Raw genomic sequence first — 26,135 nt, 5'->3', positions numbered from 1 at the left:
CTCTTTGTACATCTTGTTGCTGATGTTGGCCAGTTTGGCTGCTGCTGGAGGCCTCGTGGTCTCCAGGGCCAGTTTAGAGAGCTGAGCTTTCTCTTTCCTGCGGAGAGCGATGTAAATCTGATATAGGAGGCGTGTAGCAACACCAGCTTCCTCCTGCACCACTGCCCGGACCACAGTGTCACTAATCAGCACCCCCAGGAGCTGCAGGGTGGGCAACAGACGCTGGAAGTTATTGAGCTGAGAAATGGCATTCCTGAGGAGAAACATAGCATAATGAGCGGACACAGAGCTCCAGATTCAGATCACAGAGAACAGCAGCATACTCTTCAATTTACTCTCCGCATTGGCTGGCACTGCACTGTACACTGAAGGAGATCACCCAGGTGGAATCACTGTGTACACAAAGACAGGATTATTGTGTAAATAGGGGTGGGAGTATTGTGTATGTGGGGGGAAGTATTGTGTACGCTGTGGGGAGTAACATCGTGTACACCATGGGGAGGAGTAACGTCATGCACGCCGTGGGGAGTAGCGTCGTGTATGCGGGGGGGAGTATTTTGTACGTGGGGAAATATTGTGTATGCGGGGGAGTAATGTGTACGCGGGACAGTGTTGTGTACACGGAGGAGTATTGTGTAGACGGAGATATTGTGTACGTGGGGAGTACTGTATTCGAAGAGAGAGTATTTTGTACGTGTGGGGGGTACTCTGTACCCGGGGATGCTATTGTGTATGCGGGAGAAGTATCATGCACACAGGAATATTGTGTATATGAGAAAGGAGGCATTGTGTATGTGGAGAGGACTGTGTACGCAGAGATGGGTATTATGTACAGGGTGTTAGCGATGGAAAGATGGTAGGAGTGGAGGGCCTGAATGACATTATTGTTACTAGAGAGGTGGTGCTCGACAGACTGGAGGGACTGACTGTGGACAAGTCCCCAGGACCGGATGGAATGCATCCAAGGGTTCTGAAAGAAATGGCGGAGGTTATAGTGGATGCCTTGGTGGTTATTTTCCAAACATCGCTGGATTCCGGGGAAGTGCCAGAAGATTGGAAAACGGCTAATGTTACGCCGTTGTTTAAGAAGGGTGCCAGGCAGAAGGCAGGGAATTATAGGCCGGTTAGTTTAACGTCTGTTGTAGGTAAAATGTTAGAATCCGTGATCAAGGAGGAAATAGCGAGGCATCTTGAGGAGAATTGCTTGATAGAGCAGACGCAGCACGGTTTCGTTAAGGGGAAGTCGTGTCTGACAAATTTACTGGAGTTCTATGAGGATGTGTCTAGGGCGGTGGATAGGGGAGAGCCGGTGGATGTGGTCTTTCTTGATTTTCAGAAGGCGTTTGACAAGGTACCTCACAAGAGGTTATTACAGAAGGTCAGGGGACATGGAGTTGGGGGTAGGGTGTTAGCGTGGATAGAGGACTGGTTGTCAAATAGGAGGCAGAGAGTGGGGGTCAATGGGTGCTATTCGGATTGGCGGATGGTGACTAGTGGAGTGCCCCAGGGGTCGGTGCTGGGGCCTCAGCTATTTACCATTTATATAGATGATCTGGAGGAGGGAACCGAGGGTATGGTGTCGAAATTTGCTGATGACACCAAGATTGGGGGAACGGCAAATTGCGCGGAGGGTGTGGAGAGTCTGCAGAAGGATCTAGATAGGCTGGGCGAATGGGCCAGGAAATGGCAAATGGAATTTAATGTTGGCAAATGTGAGGTTGTCCACTTTGGTAGGAATAATGGTAGGAAGGACTATTACTTACGGGGCGAAAAACTGCAGCAGGCGACGGTGCAGAGGGACCTCGGGGTCCTTGTGCATGAGTCGCAAAAACCCAGCTTGCAGGTGCAGCAGGTGGTCAGGAAGGTGAATGGGATGCTGGCCTTCATAGCGAGGGGGATTGAATATAAAAGTAGGGAGGTCTTGCTGCAGCTGTATAGGGCACTGGTGAGGCCGCAGCTGGAGTAGTGTGTGCAGTTTTGGTTGCCGCACTTACGCAAGGATATTTTGGCCTTGGAGGGAGTGCAGAGGAGGTTTACTAGGCTGATACCGGAGTTGAGGGGGTTGAACTATGAGGAGAGGCTGAATAAACTAGGCTTGTACTCGTTAGAGTTTAGAAGAATGAGGGGAGATCTCATTGAGACGTATAAGATGATGAATGGGATGGATAGGATAGAGGTGGAGAGACTCTTCCCGCTCAGAAAGGACAGTAGGACTAGGGGGCACAGCCTCAAGATAAAGGGAGGGCGGTTTAGAACGGAGTTGAGGAGGAACTTCTTCACTCAAAGGGTGGTGAATCTCTGGAATTCTCTGCCCGTTGAAGTGGTGGAGGCTGCCTCGCTCAATATTTTTAAGACGCGGGTTGATAGGTTTTTGATAGGCAAGGAGATTAAGGGTTATGGGGAGAGGGCGGGAATGTGGAACTGAGCCACGACAGATCAGCCATGATCTTATTGAATGGCGGGGCAGGCTCGAAGGGCTAGTTGGCCTACTCCTGCTCCTATTTCTTATGTTCTTATGACGGGTATTGTGTACACAGGGAATATTGTGCACATTGGGAGGATATTGTGTATGCGGGGAGGGTATTTTGTATGTGGGGGGAGTATTGTGTACGAGAGGGGAGGGTATTGTGTATGTAGGGCGAGTATTGTGTATGCAACGAGGGATATTGTGTACACAGGAGGTATTGAGTGCGTGGGGAGCATTGTGTAAGTGGAGAGGAACTATTGTATACATGGAGAGGAAATATTATGTATGCAGGGAGTGAGTATTGTATACATGGGGAGGGCATTGTGTACACGGTGAGGGATTGTCATTATCGCAAAAGAGATAGTGTTGGGCAAGTTAATGGGACTAAAGGTAGACAAGTCTCCTGGTCCTGATAGAATACATCCCAGGGTATTAAAGGAGATGGTGGGAGAAATAGCAAATACACTGGTGGTAATTTACCAAAATTCACTGGACTCTGGGGTGGTTCCCGCAGATTGGAAAACAGCAAATGTGAGGCCACTGTTTATAAAAGGTAGACAAAAGGCAGGTAACTATAGGCCGGTTAGCTTAACTTCTGTAGGAGGGAAAATGCTTGAATCTATCAACAAGGAAGAAATAGCGAGACATCTGGATATAAATTGTCCCATTGGTAATACGCAGTATGGGTTCATGAAGGGCAGGTCATGTTTGACTAATTTGGTGGAATTCTTGGAGAACATTACATGTGCAGTGGGCAGTGGGGAACCTGTGGATGTGGTGTATCTGGATTTCCAGAAGGTATTTGACAAGGTGCCGCACCAAAGACTGCTACATAAGGTGAAGGTGCAGTGTTATGGGTAATGTATTAGTGTGGATAGAGGATTGGTTAACTAACAGAGAGCAAAGAGTGGGGGTAAATGGATGTTTTTCTGGTTGGTGATCAGTGACTAGTGGTGTGCCTCAGGGATCAGTGTTGGGACCACAATTGTTTACAATTTACATCGATGATTTGGAATTGGGGACCAGGTGTAGTGTGTCAAAATTCACAGATGACACTAAGATGGGAGGCAGAGCAAAGTGTGCAGAGGATACTGAAAGTCTGTAAAGGGATATAGATAATCTAAGTGAGTGGGCGAGGGTCTGGCAGATGGAGTACAATGTTGGTAAATGTGAGGTCATCCATTTTGGTCGGAATAACAGCAAAATGGACTATTATTTAAATGGCAAAAAATTGCAGCATGCTGCTGTGCAGAGGGATCTGGGTGTCCTTGTGCAGGAATCACAAGGAGTTGGTTTGCAGGTACAGCAGGTAATTAAGAAGGTAAATGGAATTTTGTCCTTCATTGCCAGAGGGATGGAGTTTAAAAACAGTGAGGTTATGTTACAGCTGTATAAGGTGCTGGTGAGGCCACACCTGGAGTACTGTGTACAGTTTTGATCTCCTTACTTGAGAAAGGATATACTGGCACTGGAGGGGGTGTAGAGGAGATTCTCTAGGTTGATTCTGGAGTTGAGAGGGTTGGCTTATGAGGAGAGACTGAGTAGACTGGGGCTATACTCATTGGAATTCAGAAGAATGAGGGGAGATCTTATAGAAACATATAAGATTATGAAATAAATAGATAAGATAGAAGCAGGGAAGTTGTTTCCACTGGCAGGTGAAACTAGAACTAGGGGGAATAGCCTCAAAATAAGGGGAAGCAGACTTAGGACTGAGTTGAGGAAGAACTTCTTCACACAAAGGGTTGTGAATCTGTGGAATTCCCTGCCCAGTGAAGCAGTTGAGGCTCCCTCATTGAATGTTTTTAAGGCAAGGATAGATACATTTTTGAACAGTAAAGGAATTAAGGGTTATGGTGAGTGGGCGGGTAAGTGGAACTGAGTCCATGAAAAGATCAACCATGATCTTATTGAATGGGGGAGCAGGATCGAGGGACCAGATGCCTGTTCCTAGTTCTTATGCTCTTATGTTTATGCATGGTGAGTATTGTTTATGCGGGGAGGGTATTATGTACATAGGGAGGAGGTTTTGTGTATGCAGGGGGCATTGTGTACGCGGAGAGGGCTGTGCACACAGAGGTGGGTATTGTGTACAGGGGACAGGTATTGTGTACATGGGAGGAGTATTGTGTACGTGGGGGAGTATTGTGTACACAATAATTGTAATTTTCATAAATGACCTGGATGAGGAAGTGGAGGGATGGGTTAGTAAGTTTGCCGACGATACGAAGGTTGGTGGTGTTGTGGATAGTTTGGAGGGATGTCAGAAGTTGCAGTGTGACATAGATAGGATGCAGGACTGGGCGGAGAAGTGGCAGATGGACTTCAACATGGATAAATGTGTAGTGGTCCATTTTGGCAGGACCAATGGGATGCAGGGTAAGACTCTTAGTAGTGTAGAGGATCAGAAGGACCTTGGGGTCCGGGTCCATAGGACTCCTAAGTTGGCCTCGCAGGTGGAGGATGTGGTCAAGAAGGCGTATGGTGTACTGGCCTTCATTAATCGAGGGATTGAGTTTAGGAGTCGGGAGGTAATGCTGCAACTTTATAAGACCCTTGTCAGACCCCACTTGGAGTACTGTACGCAGTTCTGGTCGCCTCACTACAGGAAGGATGTGGAAGCTATTGAGAGGGTACAGAGGAGATTTACAAGGATGTTGCCTGGATTGGGAGGTATGCCTTATGAAGTTAGGTTGAGGGAGCTGGGTCTCTTCTCCCTGGAGAGACGAAGGATGAGAGGCAAGCTGATAGAGGTTTATAAAACGTTGAGAGGAATAGATAGGGTGGATTCTCGGAGGCTATTTTCCAGGGCTGAAATGGTCGCTACGAGAGGTCACAGGTTTAAGGTGCTGGGAAGCAAGTACAGAGGAGATGTTAGGGGTAAGTTTTTCACTCAGAGGGTGGTGAGTGAGTGGAATCGGCTGCCGTCGGTGGTGCTGGAGGCAAATTCGATAGGGTCTTTTAAGTGACTTCTGGATGAGTATATGGGACTTAGGATTGCAGAGTATTGTGTACATGGAGAGTATTGGGTACGCAGGAGGTATTGTGTAATGCAGGGGAGTATTGAGTACGCAGAGGGAGTACTGTATACGCGGGGGAATATTGTGTACACAGATGGAGTATCACGTATGTGGATGGAGTATATGGTATGTGGGGGGTATTGTGTTCACAGAGGGGTGTATTGTGTACATGGGGGGCATCTTGCGTGCATGGTGAGGAGCAGTATTGTGTACGCAGGGGGAGTATTGTATACAGGGTGCATGTTTACAGTAATCTCCCAAACTGACACACCTTTGGACATAAGGGTTAACTTATCATGGCCAATCAATCTAACCAGCACGTCTTTCAGACTGTGGGAGGAAACTAGAGAGCCTGGAGGATTGTTGATTATGACTAAGGTGACACAGGGTTAGCACCACTTATAGGGATAAGGGCTGGGGAAGATCTGTTGGAAGGTTGGTGCAAATCAATGGGCTGAATGGCCTCCTGCTGCACTGTGGGTATTAATAATCCCAAGATGAATTCAACATCATCCTGCAAGTCAGCAGTGAACTGCGCAGCTCCACAGTATAACCCAACACAGCTAGAAATCCAAGATAACCTTGTCATCCTTGTCAGTGTTGTTACAAGATGGCTGTGCTCCCTGAGGCATGTTTCTGTATAACTAATCTACCAGAACAGAGAGGGAGAGGAAACTTTCTTACCTGCCTTTGGAGAACTGATCAAAGTCATCCTGTAGTTGGTGCTTATTTAAAATCTCTCCAATCAGGTACCCTGTGGAAAAGTCCCTTGCAAATGTGGAGGGTTCTGCAAACAGAAAACAGCAATCAATCCCTGAACACTGGGGTTCTGCTGCACACAGACAAAATTTAATGAGAAGGAAGAAATAAGAGATATCATTATTGGTCGAGAAATGGTGCTGGGAAACTGGGAAAATTGATGGATTTGAAGGTGGATAATTCCCCAGGGCCTGATAATCTACATCCCAGAGTACTAAAGGAAGTGACTCTACAAATAGTGGATGCATTGGTGATCATCTTCCAGAATTCTAGAACATAGAAACATAGAACAGTACAGCACAGTACAGGCCCTCGATGTTGTGCTGAGCTATGTCCAAACCCAAGATCAAGGTATCCCACTCCCTATCATTCTGGAGTGCTCCATGTGCCTATCCAATAACCGCTTGAAAGTTCCTAAAGTGTCCGACTCCACTATCACCGCAGGGAGTGTATTCCACACCCCAACCTCTCTCTGAGTGAAGAATCTACCTCGGACATCCCTCCTATATCTCCCACCATGAACCTTATAGTTATGCCCCCGAGTAACAGCTACCTTCACCCGAGGAAATAGTCTCTGCACGTCCACTCTATCAATCCCTCTCATCATCTTATAAACCTCTAATCTGCATTTAAGTTTGTCCTACCAAAATGAATCACCTCACATTTATCAGGGTTAAACTCCATCTGCTACTTTTCTGCCCAGCTCTGCATCCTATCAATTCTAGTGACTCTGGAACAGTCCCTGTAGATTGAAGGGTAGCGAATGTTACTCCAATATTCAAAAAGTGAGGTAGAGACAAAACAGGGAATTATAGACCAGGAAGCTTAACATCGGTAGTGGGGAAAATTCTCAAATCCATTATCAAGGACTTTATAGCAGAGCATTTAGAAAGCAGTGACAGGAGCAGATAGAGTCAGCATGGATTTATGAAAGGGAAATCACGCTTGACAAATCTACTGGAATTCTTTGAAGATGTAACTAGTAGAGTTGACAAGGGGGAACCAGTAGATGTGGTACATTTGGGCTTTCAGAAAGAGGTTGACAAAGTCTCACCCAAGAGATTATCATGCAAGATTAAAGTGAATGGGATTTGGGGAAGTGTATTGAGATGTATAGATAACTGGTTGGCAGAGAGGAAACAAAGAGTAGGAATTAATGGGTGCTTTTCAAACTGGCAGACAGTAACTGGTGGGGTGCCACAGGGATCGGTGCTGGGACCCCAGCTATTCACAATATATATTAGTGATTTGGATGAGGGAACAAAATGTAACATCTCAAAGTTTGCAGGTGATACCAAGTTGGGTGGGAGGGTGAACTGCGACGAGGATACAGAGATCCTTCAGAATGATCTGGTTAGTTTGGGTGAGTGGGCAAATAAATGGCAGATGCAGAATAATTTTGATAAGTGTGAGGTTATTCACTTTGGAAGCAAAAACAAGGCGGCAGATTACTACCTGAATGGCTGTAAGTTGGGAGAGGGGAGTGTGCAGAGGGACCTGGGTGTCCTTGTGTACCAGTCAGTGAAGGTAAGTGTGCAGGCACAGCAGGCAGTAAAGCAGGTGAATGGTACGTTGGCCTTCACTGTGAGAGGTTTTGAGTACAGGAGCAGGGATGTGTTGCTGCAATTATACAGGGGCCTTGGTGAGGCCACACCTAGAGCATTGTGTACAGTTTTGGTCTCCTTTTCTGAGGAAGGATGTTCTTGCTCTCGAGGGAGGACAGTGAAGGTTTACCAGGCTGATTCCAGGGATGGAGGGACTGACGTATGAGGAGAGGTTGACCAGGTTAGGATTGTTTTCACTGGAGTTCAAACAAATGAGGGGGGGATCTCACAGAGACTTATAAAAGTCTAACAGGACTACACAGGGTAGATGCAGGGAGGATGGTCCCGATTGTGGGGGTGTCCAGAACGAGGGGTCACAGTCTGAGGATTCGGGGTAGACCATTTAGGACGGAGATGAGGAGAGATTTCTTCATCCAAAGGGTGGTGATTCTGTGGAATTCATTACCACAGGAAGTTGCTGATGCCAAAACATTGGATGTATTCAAGAGGAGGTTGGATATAGCACTTGGGGTGAATGGGATCAAAGGTTATGGGGAGAAAGCAGGATTAGGATATTGAATTGGACAATCAGTCATGATGGTGATGAATGGTGGAGCAGGCTGGAAGGGTCAAATGGCCTCCTCCGGCTTCTATCTACTATGTTTTCCTCTGGAAGCTGCTGTCTGAGAGACAGTGCCGGTCAGTATCTCTGTCCAGAGACTGGAGGACTGGGAATTCACGTCAGCCTGTGTATTGCCAACTGATTCTCTGAAAATGAATTTATGTCTATGAGATACTGCTTAAATTGGGACGAATAGAAATAGCTAGCTGTTAATAATTATACTTTGTCATGTTTAAGTATTTCAATTGGTAAAAGGTATGCTAATTCTTTTGTTATATTTTAGCTGTGTTAAATAAAGTTTGTTTTGATGAAAACTTCTAAGTGGCTCACTAGAATCAGATCTGGACTGGAATGGAAGGAAGATAGAGAATAGCAGAAGAGAGGCTGGCCATGGCAGAACAAAAAGAGTAAAAACAGTTTGAATTGCAATTCAAAGAAAGAGAATCCAAGGAAAGAAAGCAAATAGCTCTGGATGAACAAAGAGAAAGAGAGAAGGAACGGCGAAAAGTGAGAGAACTGGAAGAACATAGAACATAGAACATAGAACATTACAGCGCAGAACAGGCCCTTCGGCCCACGATGTTGCGCCGACCAGTTACAAAAACAATGACCCACTAGCCTATACCAATCCCTTTTCGTCCATAAACCTATCCAGAGATCTCTTAAACGCCCCCAAACTAGACGCATTTACAACTGCAGCAGGCAGGGCATTCCAATCCCTCACCACCCGCTGGGTAAAGAACCTACCCCTGACATCCGTCCTATAACTACCCCCCCTTAATTTAAAGCCATGCCCCCTCGTGCTAGCTTTCTCCATCCGAGGAAAAAGGCTATCACTATCCACCCTATCTAAACCTCTAATCATCTTATATGTTTCAATAAGATCCCCTCTTAGCCGCCTTCTTTCCAACGAAAACAACCCTAGATCCCTCAGTCTCTCCTCATATGACCTCCCCACCATACCAGGCAACATCCTAGTAAACCTCCTCTGCACCCTCTCCAACGCCTCCACATCCTTCTTGTAATGCGGGGACCAGAACTGCACACAGTACTCCAAGTGCGGCCGCACTAGAGTAGTGTACAGTTGCAACATTACACTGCGACTCCTAAATTCAATCCCCCTACCAATAAACGCCAAGACACCGTACGCCTTCTTGACAACCTTATCTACTTGATTCCCAACTTTCAGGGATCTATGTACACACACACCTAGATCCCTCTGTTCATCCACACTATTCAAAGTCCTCCCGTTAGCCCTATACTCGACACATCTGTTGCTCCTACCAAAGTGAATTACCTCACACTTCTCCGCATTAAATTCCATCCGCCACCTCTCGGCCCAGCTCTGCAACCTATCTAAGTCTCCCTGCAGACTATGACACCCTTCCTCACAATCTACCACACCTCCAACTTTGGTGTCATCAGCAAATTTACTAATCCACCCAACTATACCCTCATCCAGATCATTAATAAAAATTACAAACAACAGTGGCCCCAAAACAGATCCCTGAGGCACACCACTCGTAACTGCACTCCATGATGAATATTTACCATCCACCACCACCCTCTGTCTCCTATCTGATAGCCAATTCCTGATCCAATTTCCTAGATTACCCACAATCCCATACATCTGCATTTTCTGCAGAAGCCTACCATGGTGAACCTTATCGAACGCCTTACTAAAATCCAGACAACTTAAAACTTGAAATGTTCGAAGCAGGAAAGGTTAAAGGAAATCCCAAGAAGTTCTACAGCTTGGGAGCTGCAGGCTGGTGAGCGTAGCATCCATATAGGGGGTGTAGGATGGAGCTAAGAGAGTAATCAGGAGGGCACAAAAGGGGACACGAGATTGTTTTGGCAGAAAACGCAAAGGAGAATCCAAAGAGCTTCTACAAATACAGAAAGGGCAAAAGAGTAACAGGGGAGAGAGTAGGGCCTCTTAAGGATCAACAAGGTCATCTATGTGCAGGTCCACAAGAGATGGGTGAGATCCTAAATGAATATTTCTCATCAGTATTTACTGTTGAGAAAAGCATGGATGTTAAGGAACTTAGGGGAATAAATAGTGATGTCTTGAGGAGTGTACATATTTACAGAGAAGGAGGTGCTGTAAGTCTTAAAGTGCATCAAGGTAGATAAATTCCCGGGACCTGATGAAATGTATCCCAGGACATTGTGGGAGGGTAGGGCGGAAATTGCGGGTCCCCTAGCTGAGGTATTTGAATCATCGATAGTCACGGATGAGGTGCCTGAAGATTGGAGAGTGGTAAATGTTGTGCCTTTGTTTAAAAAGGGCTGCAGGGAAAAGCCTGGGAACTACAGGCCAGTGAGACTCACATCTGTGGTGGGTAAATTGTTGGAAGGTATTTTCAGAGACAGGATCTACAGGCATTTAGAGACACAAGGACTGATTAGGGACAGTCAGCATGGCTTTGTGAGTGGAAAATCATGTCTCACAAATTTGATTGAGTTTTTTGAAGGGGTAACCAAGAAGGTAGATGGGGGCAGTGCAGTTGATGTTGTCTACATGGACTTTAGCAAGGCCTTTGACAAGGTACCACATGGTAGGTTGTTGCATAAGGTTAAATCTCACGGGATCCAGGGTGAGGTATCTAAATGGATAGAAAATTGGCTTCTTGACAGAAGCCAGAGGGTTGGTTGTAGAGAGTTGTTTTTCAAACTGGAGGCCTGTGACCAGCGGTGTGCCTCAGGGATCAGTGCTGGGTCCACTGTTATTTGTCATTTATATTAATGATTTGGATGAGAATATAGGAGGCATGGTTAGTAAGTTTGCAGATGACACCAAGATTGGTGGCATAGTGGACAGTGAAGAAAGTTATCTCCAATTGCAACAGGATCTTGATCAATTGGGCCAGTGGGCTGACGAATGGCAGATGGAGTTTAATTTAGATAAATGCGAGGTGATGCATTTTGGTAGATTGAACCAGGGCAGGACTTACTCAGTTAATGGTAGGGCATTGGGGAGAGTTACAGAACAAAGAGATCTAGGGGTACAGATTCATAGCTCCTTGAAAGTGGAGTCACAGGTGGACAGAGTGGTGAAGGCGGCATTCAGCATGCTTGGTTTCATCGATCAGAACATTGAATACAGGAGTTGGGACGTCTTGTTGAAGTTGTACAAGATATTGGTAAGGTCACACTTAGAATATTGTGTGCAATTCTGGTCACCCTATTACAGAAAGGATATTATGAGATTGAAAGAGTGCAGAAAAGATTTACTAGGATGCTACCGGGACTTGATGGATTGAGTTATAAGGAGAGGCTGGATAGACTGGGACTTTTTTCTCAAGAGTGTCGGAGGCTGAGGGGTGATCTTATAGAGGTCTACAAAATAATGAGGGCCACAGATAAGCTAGATAGTCAATATCTTTTCCCAAACGTAGAGTTTAAAACTAGAGGGCATAGGATTAAGGTGAGAGGGGAGAGGGACACAAGTGTCCAAAGGAGGAATTTTTTCACAGAGAGAGTGGTGAGTGTCTGGAACAAGCTGCCAGAGGTAGTAGTAGAGGTGGGTAACCCATCCTTCTACACCCTTATCCGGGTCATTTATAAAAATGACTAATAACAGTGGCCCCAACACAGATCCTTGTGGTCCATCACTAAGTAACTGAACTCCAGGTTGAATATTTCCCATCAACCACCACCCTCTGTCTTCCATCAGCTAGCCAAATCCTGATCCAAACTGCTAAATCACCCTCAAACCCATGCCTCCATATCTTCTGCAATAGCTTACCGTGGGGAACTTTATCGACTTTATCCACTTTCATAGAAATAATAGTAGGAGGGATTATTATTGAAAGGCGAAAAGCTGCAGCATGCTACAGTGCAGAGGGACCTGGGGGTCCTTGTGCATGAGTCGCTAAAACCCAGTCTGCAGGTGCAGCAGGTGGTCAAGAAGGCGAATGGGATGCTGGCCTTCATAGCGAGGGGGATAGAATATAAAAGCAGGGAGGTCTTGCTGCAGCTGTATAGGGCATTGGTGAGGCCGCAGCTGGAGTACTGTGCGCAGTTTTGGTCATTGCATTTGTGAGAGGATATTTTGGCCTTGGAGCGAGTGCAGAGGAGGTTCACCAGGCTGATACCGGAGATGAGGGGATTGGACTATGAAGAGAGACTGAATAGACTGGGTCTGTACTCGTTGGGAGTTTAGAAGGATGAGGGGAGATCTTATAGAGACGTATAAGATAATGAAGGTGATGGATAGGGTAGAGGTAGAGAGATTCTTCCCACTTAGAAAGGAAACCAGAATGAGAGGGCACAGCCTCAAGATAAGGGGGGGGGGGGGGGGTCGCGGTTTAGATTGGAGTTGAGGAGGAACTTCTTCACTCAAAGGGTGGTGAATCTCTGGAATTCTCTGCCCGTTGAAGTGGTGGAGGCTACCTCGCTAAATATATTTAAGTCACGGGTAGATAGGTTTTTGGTAGACAGGGGATTAAGGGTTATGGGGAGAAAGCGGGAAAGTGGAACTGATCCACTTCAGATCAGCCATGATCTTATTGAATGGCGGGGCAGGCTCGAAGGGCTAGATGGCCTACTCCTGCTCGTGTTCCTTATGTTCTTATGAATTCTTTACTGAAATCCATATACACAACATCAACTGCTTTACCCTCATCCACCTCTTTGGTCACTTACTCAAAGAACTCAATAAGATTTGTGAGGCACGACCTACCCTTCACAAAACCGTGCTGACTATCCATGCTGATTTTTCTTAGTTTGGGTCAGGGACCCTGTGATTTGATTTTGGTACCAGGAATTCTTTTTATTAACGTTTTTGCTAGAAGCACGATATACTGACGTTACGGACAGGTTTTTGACAAAACGGCGGGGGGGGCAATTCTCCTTTGGTTTTTATGTGTTCCGAATATCCTGATCAGGAACATAATATACTTCAATTATCGGCTGCACTAAATAGTAAATTGGGTAAAGATATTTGACAACACCAGGTTTTAGTCCAACCGATTTATTTGATAATAGACTCACAAGCTTTCGGGGTTAGTCCCTTTGTCCTGACGAAGGGGCTAACCCCGAAAGCTTGTGAGTCTATTATCAAATAAATCGGTTGGACTAAAACCTGGTGTTGTCAGACTTTTTACTGTGTTTACGCCAGTCCAACGCCGGCATACCCACATCATAAAGATATTTGGCCAGTAGGTGGCACATAGAACTTGGAAAATTGCACTGCAGCAGAAAAAGCTATTTGGAAAATTTTAATTTCCAAGTGGAAAAAAGAGTCAAGTAGGCACCACAAACAATCGTTATTAATGAGCTGGAGGGATAACGCATGTAGAAGAGGGATTTGATGAATGTGTGGACGGGAAATCAAAGGATTGGGAAACTTTGAAATTGGAGTGTGAGCTTTGGGAAGAATCATGAGATGAAACACCAGAGTAAGGTTAAGAAAGGTGATAGGCGAGTCCAACCTGCCCATCAGAGTAAACATCAGGAGGATCCTCCCAGTTGCCCTGGCATGCCGCTGTTTCCCTATTCAGGCAATACAGAGGAAGAGGAGGAGTTGACCCCCTAGAACCTCCCTTTCCTCATCAATTGGCTGTTATTTAATGTGTTGTGCATACAAAGGGGAACACTCCTGTGCAATTAGGGAATGCCCATGCTGATTCAGCTACCAAGGCAGCAGCTGTATCGGCCTCTGTGATCGTTCCCACTGGGGGTAATCAGGCTCTAAATCAGGTACCTGCATTAGGGACAAAGGGCATGCCAGAGATTTACAGAGGGACACCTCTGATTCTGAGCGCACACTATGGAAGTCAATGGGGTATTCGCACTCCTTGGCACGGGACCTCTGGCTTACTCCAGTTGGTTAAGTTTGTATTCCGAATTCTTTATTGTCGGTACTTATTGACTATTTGCATTCTTGTACCCATCTTGGCAAGGAGAGAATGGTACAGCTACTTCTAAAGACTTGGTGGCACCCAGATTTGAATACAGCAGCACAAATGTGGCTGGATCAATGCCTCATTTGCATGAGAAATAATAAGGGTAAAGGGATTAAATGCCCACCTGGAACCACTCTCTTGCCAGATGGCCCTTTTGCCTGTATACAGCTTGATTTTATTGAATTATCAAAAGTACATTGCTATAAATATTGTTTAGTAATAATCAATGTGTTTAGTAAATGGATTGAAGCCTTCCCCGCCAGGAATTGTACTGCACATACGGTGGTGAAATTATGGTTGACAGAAGTTATTCCTCGTTTTGGGGCACCCGAAATGGTGAGCTCAGATAATGGACCACATTTTGTGGCTCGGATCAATACTGAATTGTGCAAAGCACTCATAATTAAACAACAACTGCACTGCGCGTATCACCCGCAGGCAGCAGGAATTGTGGAAAGGGCCAACGGGACTTTAAAAGAAAAATTATCTAAATTGACTGAAGAAACTGGATGAAATTGGCTGGGGTATTGCCCTTGGCACTGTTTCACATGCAGGTGATTCCCCATTCGCAGACCAGACTGTCAGCTGCAGAGAGAGTCTACGGTCAGCCAATGAGCACTCCCTGGGATGCCCGTGAAAAACCCCTGGAGGGAGTAGACCTCCAGGTGATGGGGGAACAGATGTAGAATTATTTGAAGTAATGAACACTTTCTCTGAAGTTTCTTCACTCACAGATAAAACAGGCACATCTCCCAGAGAGCAGGGACAGCCACCCCTCGACATGCAGTGATCGAACCTGGAGATTACATATTGGTGAAGAACTGGGATAGAAAGAAACTAGGACAAGGCTGGAGCGGACCTTTTCAAGTATTACTGACCACACCGACTCCCGTCAAGCTTGAAGGACATTCGAGTTGGATCCATCTATCTGATTGCAAGAAGATTGTCTCCAGCCCAGATACGATGAAGATCTTCGTTATATTGTTTGCATTTTCTGGACTATTTGGCCTTAATGGCCACTCGGTAGTGAAAAAGCGAACTACCCAGGGACTGCATGCGAATACCTATTTATATATGTTCACATATTTATGCTGAAAAATTGAATGTAAGCAAGTGTTGGGTTTGTACCCACATCCCCGGCCATTCGAGGGAAGGAATACCTCTCCAATCCCTCCCATTCCATACAGCAGAGACAGCTGAATGGGTTCTACATCAAAACCAATCAGGGATTGGGGGATATACGCTAGGATGGAAATTGGCTGGCTACGAAATGACTAGGTTTTCAGCTTGGTACCAGCCTGCTTATAATCATGCCTCACTTCCACCCTCCCTTATTATCCCCTCGAATGATGTGCGAGGTTCCCTATGTTTTAGTAATTCAGGGAAAGGAAAGTTAATGGGGCAAAGTAGCTGCAACCTTACAGCTGAGTGGCAAGGACCAGTAGCAAATCTATCTACCAAAAGGGTGTTTGTTCTTGATTAGTCCAGGGTATGGAATTTAACCTCTAATAGCTCATGGGCACATGACATCCCCAACACCCTGGATGACATTGGCTGATGATTTTACGGCCTATAATGGAACAACTGACAAACATAACAGCGGCAGAAGCCAGGACAACTGGACAGGCAGTGGCCGAGGTCTTGGCTGAGCTAGTGGGTGTCCAGACCGCGGCATTGCAAAATTGGCTGGTTTTGGATTATCTGTTAGCCTCACAGGGAGGAACATGCACCATTGTAGGTCAGGAATGCTGTACTTATATCCCAGATATCTCTGAAATGATCACCAACCTGGCTGACCATATTAAGAAACAGGCTGATCAAATTCAAAAGATTGGTCATAAATTTTGTGACTATGACCCACCGGGTTGGTTGGGATGGCTGGGTCACAGATTATTTGATTGGATCTTTAAGACCTTCATGCTACTGCTACTAGGGATAGGATTGCTTGGTTGCTTGTGTAAATGCATTTTTAATTGGGTCATGGATATTTAACTAGTTGTCATGATATGACAAAAGAGGAAATGTGAAGTTGTACGAATGAAGTAGTGGCATGATGGGAAAATTGGTCAAGTATTTGGTAGAATATGAGGAAAACTGACTCCGTGTAACCTAAGACATGAATAAGACCAGAGAAGATCAAGACCTGATAAGGCTGACTCCGCATAACCTAGGGCTGTATGAGCAAGACAAGGTCAGGGATGAAGGAGTCACTGACCTTCTTCATCAAAGGACAAGATAAAGGTACGACTGATGAGACAGGGAGTTCTAGGTGGTCAGCTGGCTGTACCATGATTTATGACATTGCTTATGACGCAATTGCTGATCGAATTCCTCAACAAGCTCTGGTCACACAAACTGATAATGATTATGCATAAATACTGAACTGTATGTAGGCACGGACTTGAGGAAGAATTAACAAGTTGTGACGACAGCTCTCTGAACTCAAGTTTTTGCCAATACTGCATGGAGTGTTTTGTAAATAAAGACAAGTTATTTTGTTGGAATAAACTTTGTGGAGTCTTTCTACCATAGTCAAGAAGCAGGAAAATTTCCACTTCAACACCTAATCAAATTATTCCTTTCTAGATGATCATAAATCTTATCTCTTATTATCCTCACTACAGGAAGGATGTGGAAGCTATTGAGAGGGTGCAGAGGAGGTTTACAAGGATGTTGCCTGGATTGGGAGGCATGCCTTATGAAGATAGGTTGAGGGAGCTGGGACTCTTCTCCCTGGAGAGACGAAGGTTGAGAGGTGACCTGATAGAGGTTTATAAAATGTTGAGAGGAATAGATAGGGTGGATTCTCAGAGGCTATTTCCCAGGGCTGAAATGGTCGCTACGAGAGGACACTGGTTTAAGGTGCTGGGGAGCAAGTACAGAGGAGATGTTAGGGGTAAGTTTTTCACTCAGAGGGTAGTGAGTGAGTGGAATCGGCTGCCATCGGGGGTGGTAGAGGCGAACTCGTTGGGGTCTTTTAAGAGACTTCTGGATGAGTATATGGGATTTAATGGGATTAAGGGTTATAGATAGGCCTAGTAGGTAGGGATATGATCAGTGAAACTTGTGGGCCGAAGGGCCTATTTGTGCTGTAGTGTTCTATGTTCTTATAATCCTTTCCAAAACTTTGACCACCACAGAAGTAAGGCTCACCGGTCTATAATTCCCAGGATGGTCTCTACTCCCCTTCTTGAACAAGGGGACAACATTTGCTATCCTCCAGTCTTCCGGTACTATACCTGTAGACAATGACGACATGAAGATCAAAGCCAAAGGCTCTGCAATCTCCTCCCTAGCCTCCCAGAGAATCCTAGCGTAAATTCCATCCGGCCCAGGGGACTTATCTATATTCATACTCTCAGGAATTGCTAACACCTCCTCCTTATGTACCTCAATCCCGTCTAGTCTAAAAGCATGACAACGTTCCGATGAGACAAGGGGGTTTTGGTAGGTCGCAGGAACCGTGGTGCACGAATGCTGTGTTGAACCTAGTCAGGAGGAAAGGGAAGGTGTACAAAAGGTTCAGGGAACTAGGAGAGGTTAAGGATCTTGAGGAGTATAAGGACTGTAGAAGGGAGCTTAAAAGGGAAATTAGGAGAGCCAGAAGGGGTCATGAGAAGACCTTGGCGAGTAAGATTAAGGAGAATCCCAAAGCCTTCTATAAATATGTGAAAGATAAAAGGATGAGAAGAGAAGGGATAGGACCGATAAAAGGTGAAGGTCTGTGTGGAACCAGAAGAAATGGCAGAGGTGCTTAATGAGTACTTTGCCTCAGTATTCACGGTGGAAGCTGATCTGGGAGATTTTGCTACGGATTTGCAACAGATGGAAAAGATTGAGTTTGTGGATATTAAGGAGGAGGATGTGTTAGAACTTTTGAATTCTATCAAGATAGATAAGTCGCCAGGACCAGATGGGATGTACCCCAGGTTACTGTGGGAGGCGAGGGAAGTGATTGCAGAGCCCCTGGCGATGATCTTTGCGTCATCAATGGAGACGGGAGAGGTTCCGGAAGATTGGAGGATTGCGGATGTAGTCCCTATTTTTAAGAAAGGGAACAGGGATAGCCCGGGAAATTACCGACCGGTGAGTCTGACCTCAGTGGTCGGTAAGCTGATGGAGAGGCTTCTGAGGGACAAGATTTACGAGCATTTGGAGAGGTTTGACATGATCAGGAATAGTCAGCATGGATTTGTCAAGGGCAGGTCGTGCCTTACGAGCCTAGTTGAGTTCTTCGATAATGTGACTGAACACATTGACGAAGGAAGTGCAGTGGACGTGGTTTACATGGACTTCAGCAAGGCATTTGATAAGGTCCCCCATGCAAGACTTCTTGAAAAGGTGAGAGGGCATGGGATCCAAGGGCCTTTGGCCTTGTGGGTCCAGAACTGGCTTGCCTGCAGAAGGCAGAGAGTGGTTGTGGATGGGTCTTTTTCTGAATGGAGGTCAGTCACCAGTGGAGTGCCTCAAGGATCTGTTCTGGGACCCTTGCTGTTTGTCATTTTCATAAATGACCTGGATGAGGAAGTGGAGGGATGGGTAAGTAAGTTCGCTGACGACACGAAGGTCGGTGGTGTTGTGGATGGTCTGGAAGGATGTCAAAAGTTGCAGCAGGACATAAATAGGATGCAGGACTGGGCAGAGAAGTGGCAGATGGACTTCAACACGGATAAATGCATAGTCGTCCATTTTGGCAGAACCAACGGGATGAACGAGTACACTATCAAGGGCAGGAGTCTTAGCTGTGTTGAAGAGCAGAAGGATCTTGGGGTCCGGGTCCACAGGACTCTTAAATCGGCTTCGCAGGTGGAAGAGGTGGTCAAGAAGGCGTATGGTGTACTGGCCTTCATTAATCGAGGGATTGAGTTTAGGAGTCGGGAGGTAATGCTACAACTTTATAAGACCCTTGTCAGGCCTCATTTGGAGTACTGTGCGCAGTTCTGGTCGCCTCACTATAGGAAAGACGTAGAAGCTATTGAAAGGGTACAGAGGAGATTTACAAGGATGTTGCCTGGATTGGGAGGCATGCCTTATGAAGTTAGGTTGAGGGAGCTGGGTCTCTTCTCCCTGGAGAGACGAAGGTTGAGAGGCGACCTGATTGAAGTTTATAAAATGTTGAGAGGAATAGATAGGGTGGATTCTCAGAGGCTATTTCCCCGGGTTGAAATGGTCGCTACGAGAGGACACAGATTTAAGGTGCAGGGAGGAAAGTACAGAGGTGATGTTAGGGGTAAGTTTTTCACTCAGAGGGTGGTGAGTGAATGGAATCGGCTGCCGTCAGTTGTGGTGGAGGCGAACTCGCTGGGGTCTTTTAAAAGACTTCTGGATGAGTATATGGGGTTTTATGGGATTGGGGGTTATAGATAGGTGTTGATGTGATCGGCGCAAATCGCGGGCCGAAGGGCCTGTTTGTGCTGTAGTGTTCTATGTTCTAAAAGCCTGTATTTCAGTATTCTCCTCAACAACATTGTCTTTTTCCTGTGTGAACACTGACGAAAAATATTCATTTAGCGCCTCTCCTATCTCTTCAGACTCCACGCACAACTTCCCACTACTGTCCCTAATCAATCTTTTATTCCTGATATACCTATAGAAAGCTTTAGGATTTTCCTTGATCCTACCTGCCAAAGGCTTCTCATGTCCCCTCCTGGCTCTTCTTAGCTCTCTCTTTAGGTCCTCCCTGGCTAATTTGTAACTCTCAAGCACCCTAACTGAGCCTTCACGTCTCATCTTGACATATGCCTCCTTCTTCCTCTTCACCAGAGATTCAACTTCCCTAGTACACCACGGTTCCCTCGTTCGACCACTTCCTCCCTGCCTGACAGGTACATACTTATCAAGGACTCGCCGTAGCTGTTCCTTGAACAAGCTACCTCCAAGTCTAACACCTGGTCTGGTTCATTACCCAGTACCAAATCCAATGTAGCCTCACCTCTTGTTGGCCAATCTACATACTGTGTCAGGAAAACCTCCTGTGCACATTGGACAAAAACTGACCCCTCTAAAGTACTCGAACTATAGCTTTTCCAGTCAATATTTGTAAAGTTAAAATTCCCCATAACAACTACCCTGTTACTTTTGCTTCTATCCAGAATCATCTTTGCAATCTTTTCCTCTACATCTCTGGAACTTTTCGAAGGCCTTTAGAGGCCTACAGAGCTCTTGGAGAGATATTTGCTTCATCTCTTCCCATTGGTGAAGAAATGGAAGACTGGAGTGTGGCTAGTGTTGTTTCATTGTTTAAGAAGGGTAGCAAAGACAAACTGAGGAGTTACAGGCAGATGAGACTGACGTCAGTGGTGGGTAAGTTACTCGATTCCGAGGGCCGAGGTCCACTAACATTTGGATAGTCAAGGTCTGATTAGAGATAGCCAACACGGCTTTATGCATGGGAAGTCATGTCTGACAAATCTTTTAGAGTTTTCGAAGAGGGAACCAAAAGGATGGATGCGGGTAGGGCAGTAGATGTTGTTTATAAGGCAGGCTAGTCTGGAAGGTTAAGTCGCGTGGGATCCAGGGAGAGCTAGCTAATTGGATTTAAAATTGGCTGGATGGTAGGAAGCAGGGGGTGATGGTGGAAGGTCGTTTCTCAGACTGGATGCCTGTGACTAGTGGTGTGCTTCAGGGGTTAGTGTTGGGATCCTTGTTATTCGTTACTTATATAAATGATTTGAATATAAATGAATGGTTAGTATGTTTGTAGATGATACTAACTTATGAGGTATCATTGATAGCAAAGAAGGTTATCAAAAATTACGGGGGGATCTTGATCAGTTAGGGAAGTTGGCCGAGGATTGGCAAATGCATTTAAATATAGATAGAAACACAGAAAAACTACAGCACAATACAGGCCCTTCGGCCCACAAAGTTGTGCCGAACATGTCCCAATCTTAGAAATTACTAGGCTGACCTATAACCCTCTATCTTACTAAGTTCTATGTACTTATCTAAAAGTCTCTTATTAGACCCTATCGAACCCGCCTCCATCACTACTGTTGGCAGCCAATTCCACTCACTCACCACCCTCTGAGTGAAAAACTTACCCCTGACATCTCCTCTGTACCTATTCCCCAGCACCTTAAACCTGTGTCCTCTTGTGGCAACCATTTCAGCCCTGGGAAAAAGCCTCTGAGAATCCACTCGATCAATACCTCTCAACATCTTATACACCTCTATCAGATCACTTCTCCTTGGAGAGACAAAGGATGAGAGAAGGCCAAGCTCCCTTAACCTATCCCCATAAGGCATGCTCCCCAATCCAGGCAACATCCTTGTAAATCTCCTCTGCACCTTTTCAATAGCTTCCACATCCTTCCTGTAATGAGGCGACCAGAACTGTGCACAGTACTCCAAGTGGGGTCTGACCAGGTTCAACATTATCCCTTGACTCCTAAACTCAGTCCCTCGATTGATGAAGGCCAGTACACCATACGCCTTCTTGATCACATCCTCTACCTGCGTAGCTGATTTGAGCATCCTATGTACTCAGACCCCAAGATCCTTCTGATCTTCCACACTGCCAAGAGTCCTACCATTAATATTATGTTCTGCCATCCTATGTGACCTGCCAAAATGAACCACTTCACACTTCTCCATCCAGTCTTGCATCCTATCAATGTCTCACTGCAACTTCTGACATCCCTCCAGACTATCCACAGCACCTCCAACCTTTGTGTCATCAGCAAACTTACCAACCCATCCCCCCACTTCCTCATCCAGCTCATTTATAAAAATCACAAAGAGTAAGGATCCCAGAACAGATTCCTGGGGCACTCAAATAAGTGTGAGATGTTGCATTTTGGAAAGTTAAATCAGGGTAGAGCTTATACAGTGAATGGTAGGGCCCTGGGCAGTGTTGAGGAACTGAGGAACCTAGGAGTACAAGTACATAGTTCATTGAAAGCAGTGTCACAGGTAGACAGAGTGGTCAAAAAAACGTAGAACAGTACAGCACAGCACAGGCCCTTCGGCCCTCAATGTTGTGCCGAGCTATGTCCAATCCCAAGATCAAGCTATCCCACTCCCTATCGTTCTGGTGTGCTCCATGTGCCTATCCAATAACCGCTTGAAAGTTCCTAAAGTGTCCGACTCCACTATCACAGCAGGCAGTGTATTCCACACCCCAACCACTCTCTGATCTACCTCGGACATCCCTCCTATATCTCCCACCATCAACCTTATAGTTATGCCCCCGAGTAACAGCTACATCCACCTGAGGAAATAGTCTCTGAATGCATTGGTGAGGCCGCAGCTGGAGTACTGTGTGCAGTTTTGGGCGCCGTACTTATGCAAGGATATTTTGGCCTTGGAGGAAGTGCAGAGGAGGTTTACTAGGCTGATACCGGAGTTAAGGGGGTTGAGCTATGAGGAGAGGCTGAATAAACTAGGCTTGTACTCATTAGAGTTTAGAAGAATGAGGGGAGATCTCATTGAGACGTATAAGATGATGAATGGGATGGATAGGATAGAGGTGGAGAGACTCTTCCCGCTCAGAAAGGACAGTAGGACTAGGGGGCACAGCCTCAAGATAAAGGGGGGGCGGTTTAGAACGGAGTTGAGGAGGAACTTCTTCACTCAAAGGGTGGTGAATCTCTGGAATTCTCTGCCCGTTGAAGTGGTGGAGGCTGCCTCGCTAAATATTTTTAAGACGCGGGTTGATAGGTTTTTGATAAGAGGGGATTAAGGGTTATGGGGAGAGGGCGGGAATGTGGAACTGAGCCACGACAGAACAGCCATGATCTTATTGAATGGCGGGGCAGGCTCGAAGGGCTAGATGGCCTACTCCTGCTCCTATTTCTTATGTTCTTATGTTCTTATAAACCTCTATTAAGTCGCCTCTCATCCTCCTCCACTCTAAAGAGAAAAGCCCCAGCTCCCTCAACCTTTCCTCATAAGACCTACCCTCCAAACCAGGCAGCATCCTGGTAAATCTCCTCTGCACTCTCTCCAATGCTTCCACATCCTTCTTATAGTGAGGTGACCAGAACTGAACACAATATTCCAAATGTGGTCTCACCGACATCCGGTATAGTTGCAGCATTACCCCACGGCTCTTAAACTAACTCCCTGTTAATAAAGGCATATACCACTCTGGTCTTCATCAGTCACGGCCCCCTTCTCTCCCCTCCGCTCTCCTCTCCCCTTACCTCCCTCCCACCTTGCATTCCTTACCTCTCCCCACCCCTTCCACTTATCCAGTCCCTCTCTCCCATGCTCCCTCCCCCAATCATTCCAAGCCCCCAACCCGCCTTATCCACTCTCTGGGACAGGATCACTCACTCGCCCTCCGGGACAGGGTCACTCACTCGCCCTCCGGGACAGGGTCACTCACTCACTGGGTCAGACTCACTCTCTCTCTGGGTCAGACTCACTCTCTCTCTGGGTCAGTCTGTGTGTCTCTCTCTCTCTCAGGGTCAGTCTCTCTCTCTCTCTCTCTCTGGGTCAGATTCTCTCTCTCTCTGGGTCGGACTCTCTCAGGGTCAGACTTCAGACTCTCTCTCAAGTTCAGTCTCATAAGAACATAAGAGCATAAGAAATAGGAGCAGGAGTAGGCCATCTAGCCCTTCGAGCCTGCCCCGCCATTCAATAAGATCATGGCTGATCTGAAGTGGATCAGTTCCACTTTCCCACCCTCTCCCCATAACCCTTAATTCCCCTGTCTGTCAAAAACCTATCTACCCGTGACTTAAATATATTTAGCGAGGTAGCCTCCACCACTTCAACGGGCAGAGAATTCCAGAGATTCACCACCCTTTGAGTGAAGAAGTTCCTCCTCAACTCTGATCTAAACTGCACCCCCCTTATCTTGAGGCTGTGCCCTCTAGTCCTGCTGTCCTTTCTAAGCGGGAAGAATCTCTCTACCTCTACCCTATCCATCCCCTTCATTATCTTATACGTCTTTATAAGATCCCCCTCATCCTTCTAAACTCCAACGAGTACAGACCCAGTCTATTTGGTCTCTCTTCATAGGCTAACCCCCTCATCTCCGGTATCAGCCTGGTGAACCTCCTCTGCACTCCGTCCAAGGCCAAAATATCCTTGCGCAAGTGTGGAGACCAAAACTGCACACAGTACTCCAGCTACGGCCTCACCAGTACCCTGTACAGTTGCAGCAAGACCTCCCTACTTTGAGGTTCACTTTTAGACTAATTCTTGGGTTCAGAGTCTCTCAGGGTCAGTCTCTCTCAGGATCTGAGTCTCTCAGGGTCAGACTCTATCTCGGGTCAGAATCACTCTCAGGGTCACTCTGTCTTTCAGGGTCACTCTCTTGGGGTCAGTCTCTCTCTCGCACGGTCAGTCAGTCTCTCTCATTGTCAGACTCTCTCTCACGGTCAGTCTCTCAGGGTTTGTCTGTCTCTCAGGGTAAGTCTCTCAGGGTCAGAGTCTCTCTCTCAGGGTCATAAGAACATTAGAAATAGGAGCAGGAGTAGGCCATCAAGCCCTTTGAGCCTGCCCGCCATTCAATAAGATCATGGCTGATCTGAAGTGGATCAGTTCCACTTTCCTGCTTTCTCCCCATAACCCTTAATTCCCCTGTCTATCAGAAACCTATCGACCCGTGACTTAAATATATTTAGCGAGGCAGCCTCCACCACTTCAATGGGCAGAGAATTCCAGAGACTCACCACCCTTTGAGTGAAGAAGTTCCTCCTCAATCCTGCTCTAAACTGCTCCCCTTATTTTGAGGCTGTGCCCTCTAGTTCTGGATCAGTCACTCTCTCTCAGGGTCAGTCTCTCTCTCTCTCTCTCTCTCTCAGGGTCAGTCATTCTCTCTCTCTCTCTCCTCAGGGTCAGTCTCTTTCTCTCTCTCTCTCTCTCTCAGGGTCAGTCTCTCTCTTTCTCTCTCTCTCTCTCTCAGGGTCAGTCTCTCTCTTTCTCTCTCTCTCTCTCAGGGCCAGTCTCTCTCTCTCTCTCTCTCTCTCTCTCAGGGCCAGTCTCTCTCTCTCTCTCTCTCTCTCAGGGCCAGTCTCTCTCTCTCTCTCTCTCTCTCAGGGCCAGTCTCTCTCTCTCTCTCTCTCTCAGGGCCAGTCTCTCTCTCTCTCTCTCTCTCAGGGCCAGTCTCTCTCTCTCTCTCTCTCAGGGCCAGTCTCTCTCTCTCTCTCTCTCAGGGCCAGTCTCTCTCTCTCTCTCTCTCAGGGCCAGTCTCTCTCTCTCTCTCTCTCTCAGGGTCAGTCTCTTTCTGTCTCTCTCTCAGGGTCAGTCTCTTTCTCTCTCTCTCTCAGGGTCAGTCTCTTTCTCTCTCTCTCTCAGGGTCAGTCTCTTTCTCTCTCTCTCTCTCTCAGGGTCAGTCTCTTTCTCTCTCTCTCTCTCTCAGGGTCAGTCTCTTCTCTCTCTCTCTCTCAGGGTCAGTCTCTTTCTCTCTCTCTCTCAGGGTCAGTCTCTTTCTCTCTCTCAGGGTCAGTCTCTTGCTCTCTCTCTCTCTCTCTCGGGGGTCAGTCTCTTTCTCTCTCTCTCTCTCTCAGGGTCAGTCTCTTGCTCTCTCTCTCTCAGGGTCAGTCTCTCTCCCTCTCTCTCTCTCAGGGTCAGTCTCTCTCTCTCTCTCTCTCTCGCTGGGTCAGTCTCTCTCTCTCTCTCTCTCTCTCTGGGTCAGTCTCTCTCTCTCTCTCTCTCTCTGGGTCAGTCTCTCTCTCTCTCTCGGGGTCAGTCTCTCTCTCTCTCTCTCTCGCTGGGTCAGTCTCTCTCTCTCTCTCTCTCGCTGGGTCAGTCTCTCTCTCTCTCTCTGGGTCAGTCTCTCTCTCTCTCTCTCTCTCTGGGTCAGTCTCTCTCTCTCTCTCTCGGGTCAGTCTCTCTCTCTCTCTCTCTCTCTCG

General features: G+C 46.6%; 1 protein-coding gene across 1 annotated transcript; it reads right to left on the bottom strand.

Annotated features, from left to right (window-relative positions):
• Nucleotides 1–24,984, bottom strand: LOC145340568 (sperm flagellar protein 2-like; the record flags this gene model as incomplete). The annotated part of the gene is made up of 3 exons (XM_080185038.1): nt 1–253; nt 6,172–6,274; nt 24,953–24,984. Coding segments are annotated over 3 exons (388 nt in total), but the record flags the coding sequence as incomplete, so codon positions are not given.
• Nucleotides 24,985–26,135: the final 1,151 nt, after the last annotated feature.

This window comes from Carcharhinus amblyrhynchos, unplaced genomic scaffold (assembly GCF_965287045.1).
Source record: "Carcharhinus amblyrhynchos unplaced genomic scaffold, sCarAmb.v2.hapA chromosome_1157, whole genome shotgun sequence".
Classification (NCBI taxonomy): Eukaryota; Metazoa; Chordata; class Chondrichthyes; order Carcharhiniformes; family Carcharhinidae; genus Carcharhinus; species Carcharhinus amblyrhynchos.
This window is presented reverse-complemented; position numbering and strand designations above follow the sequence as displayed.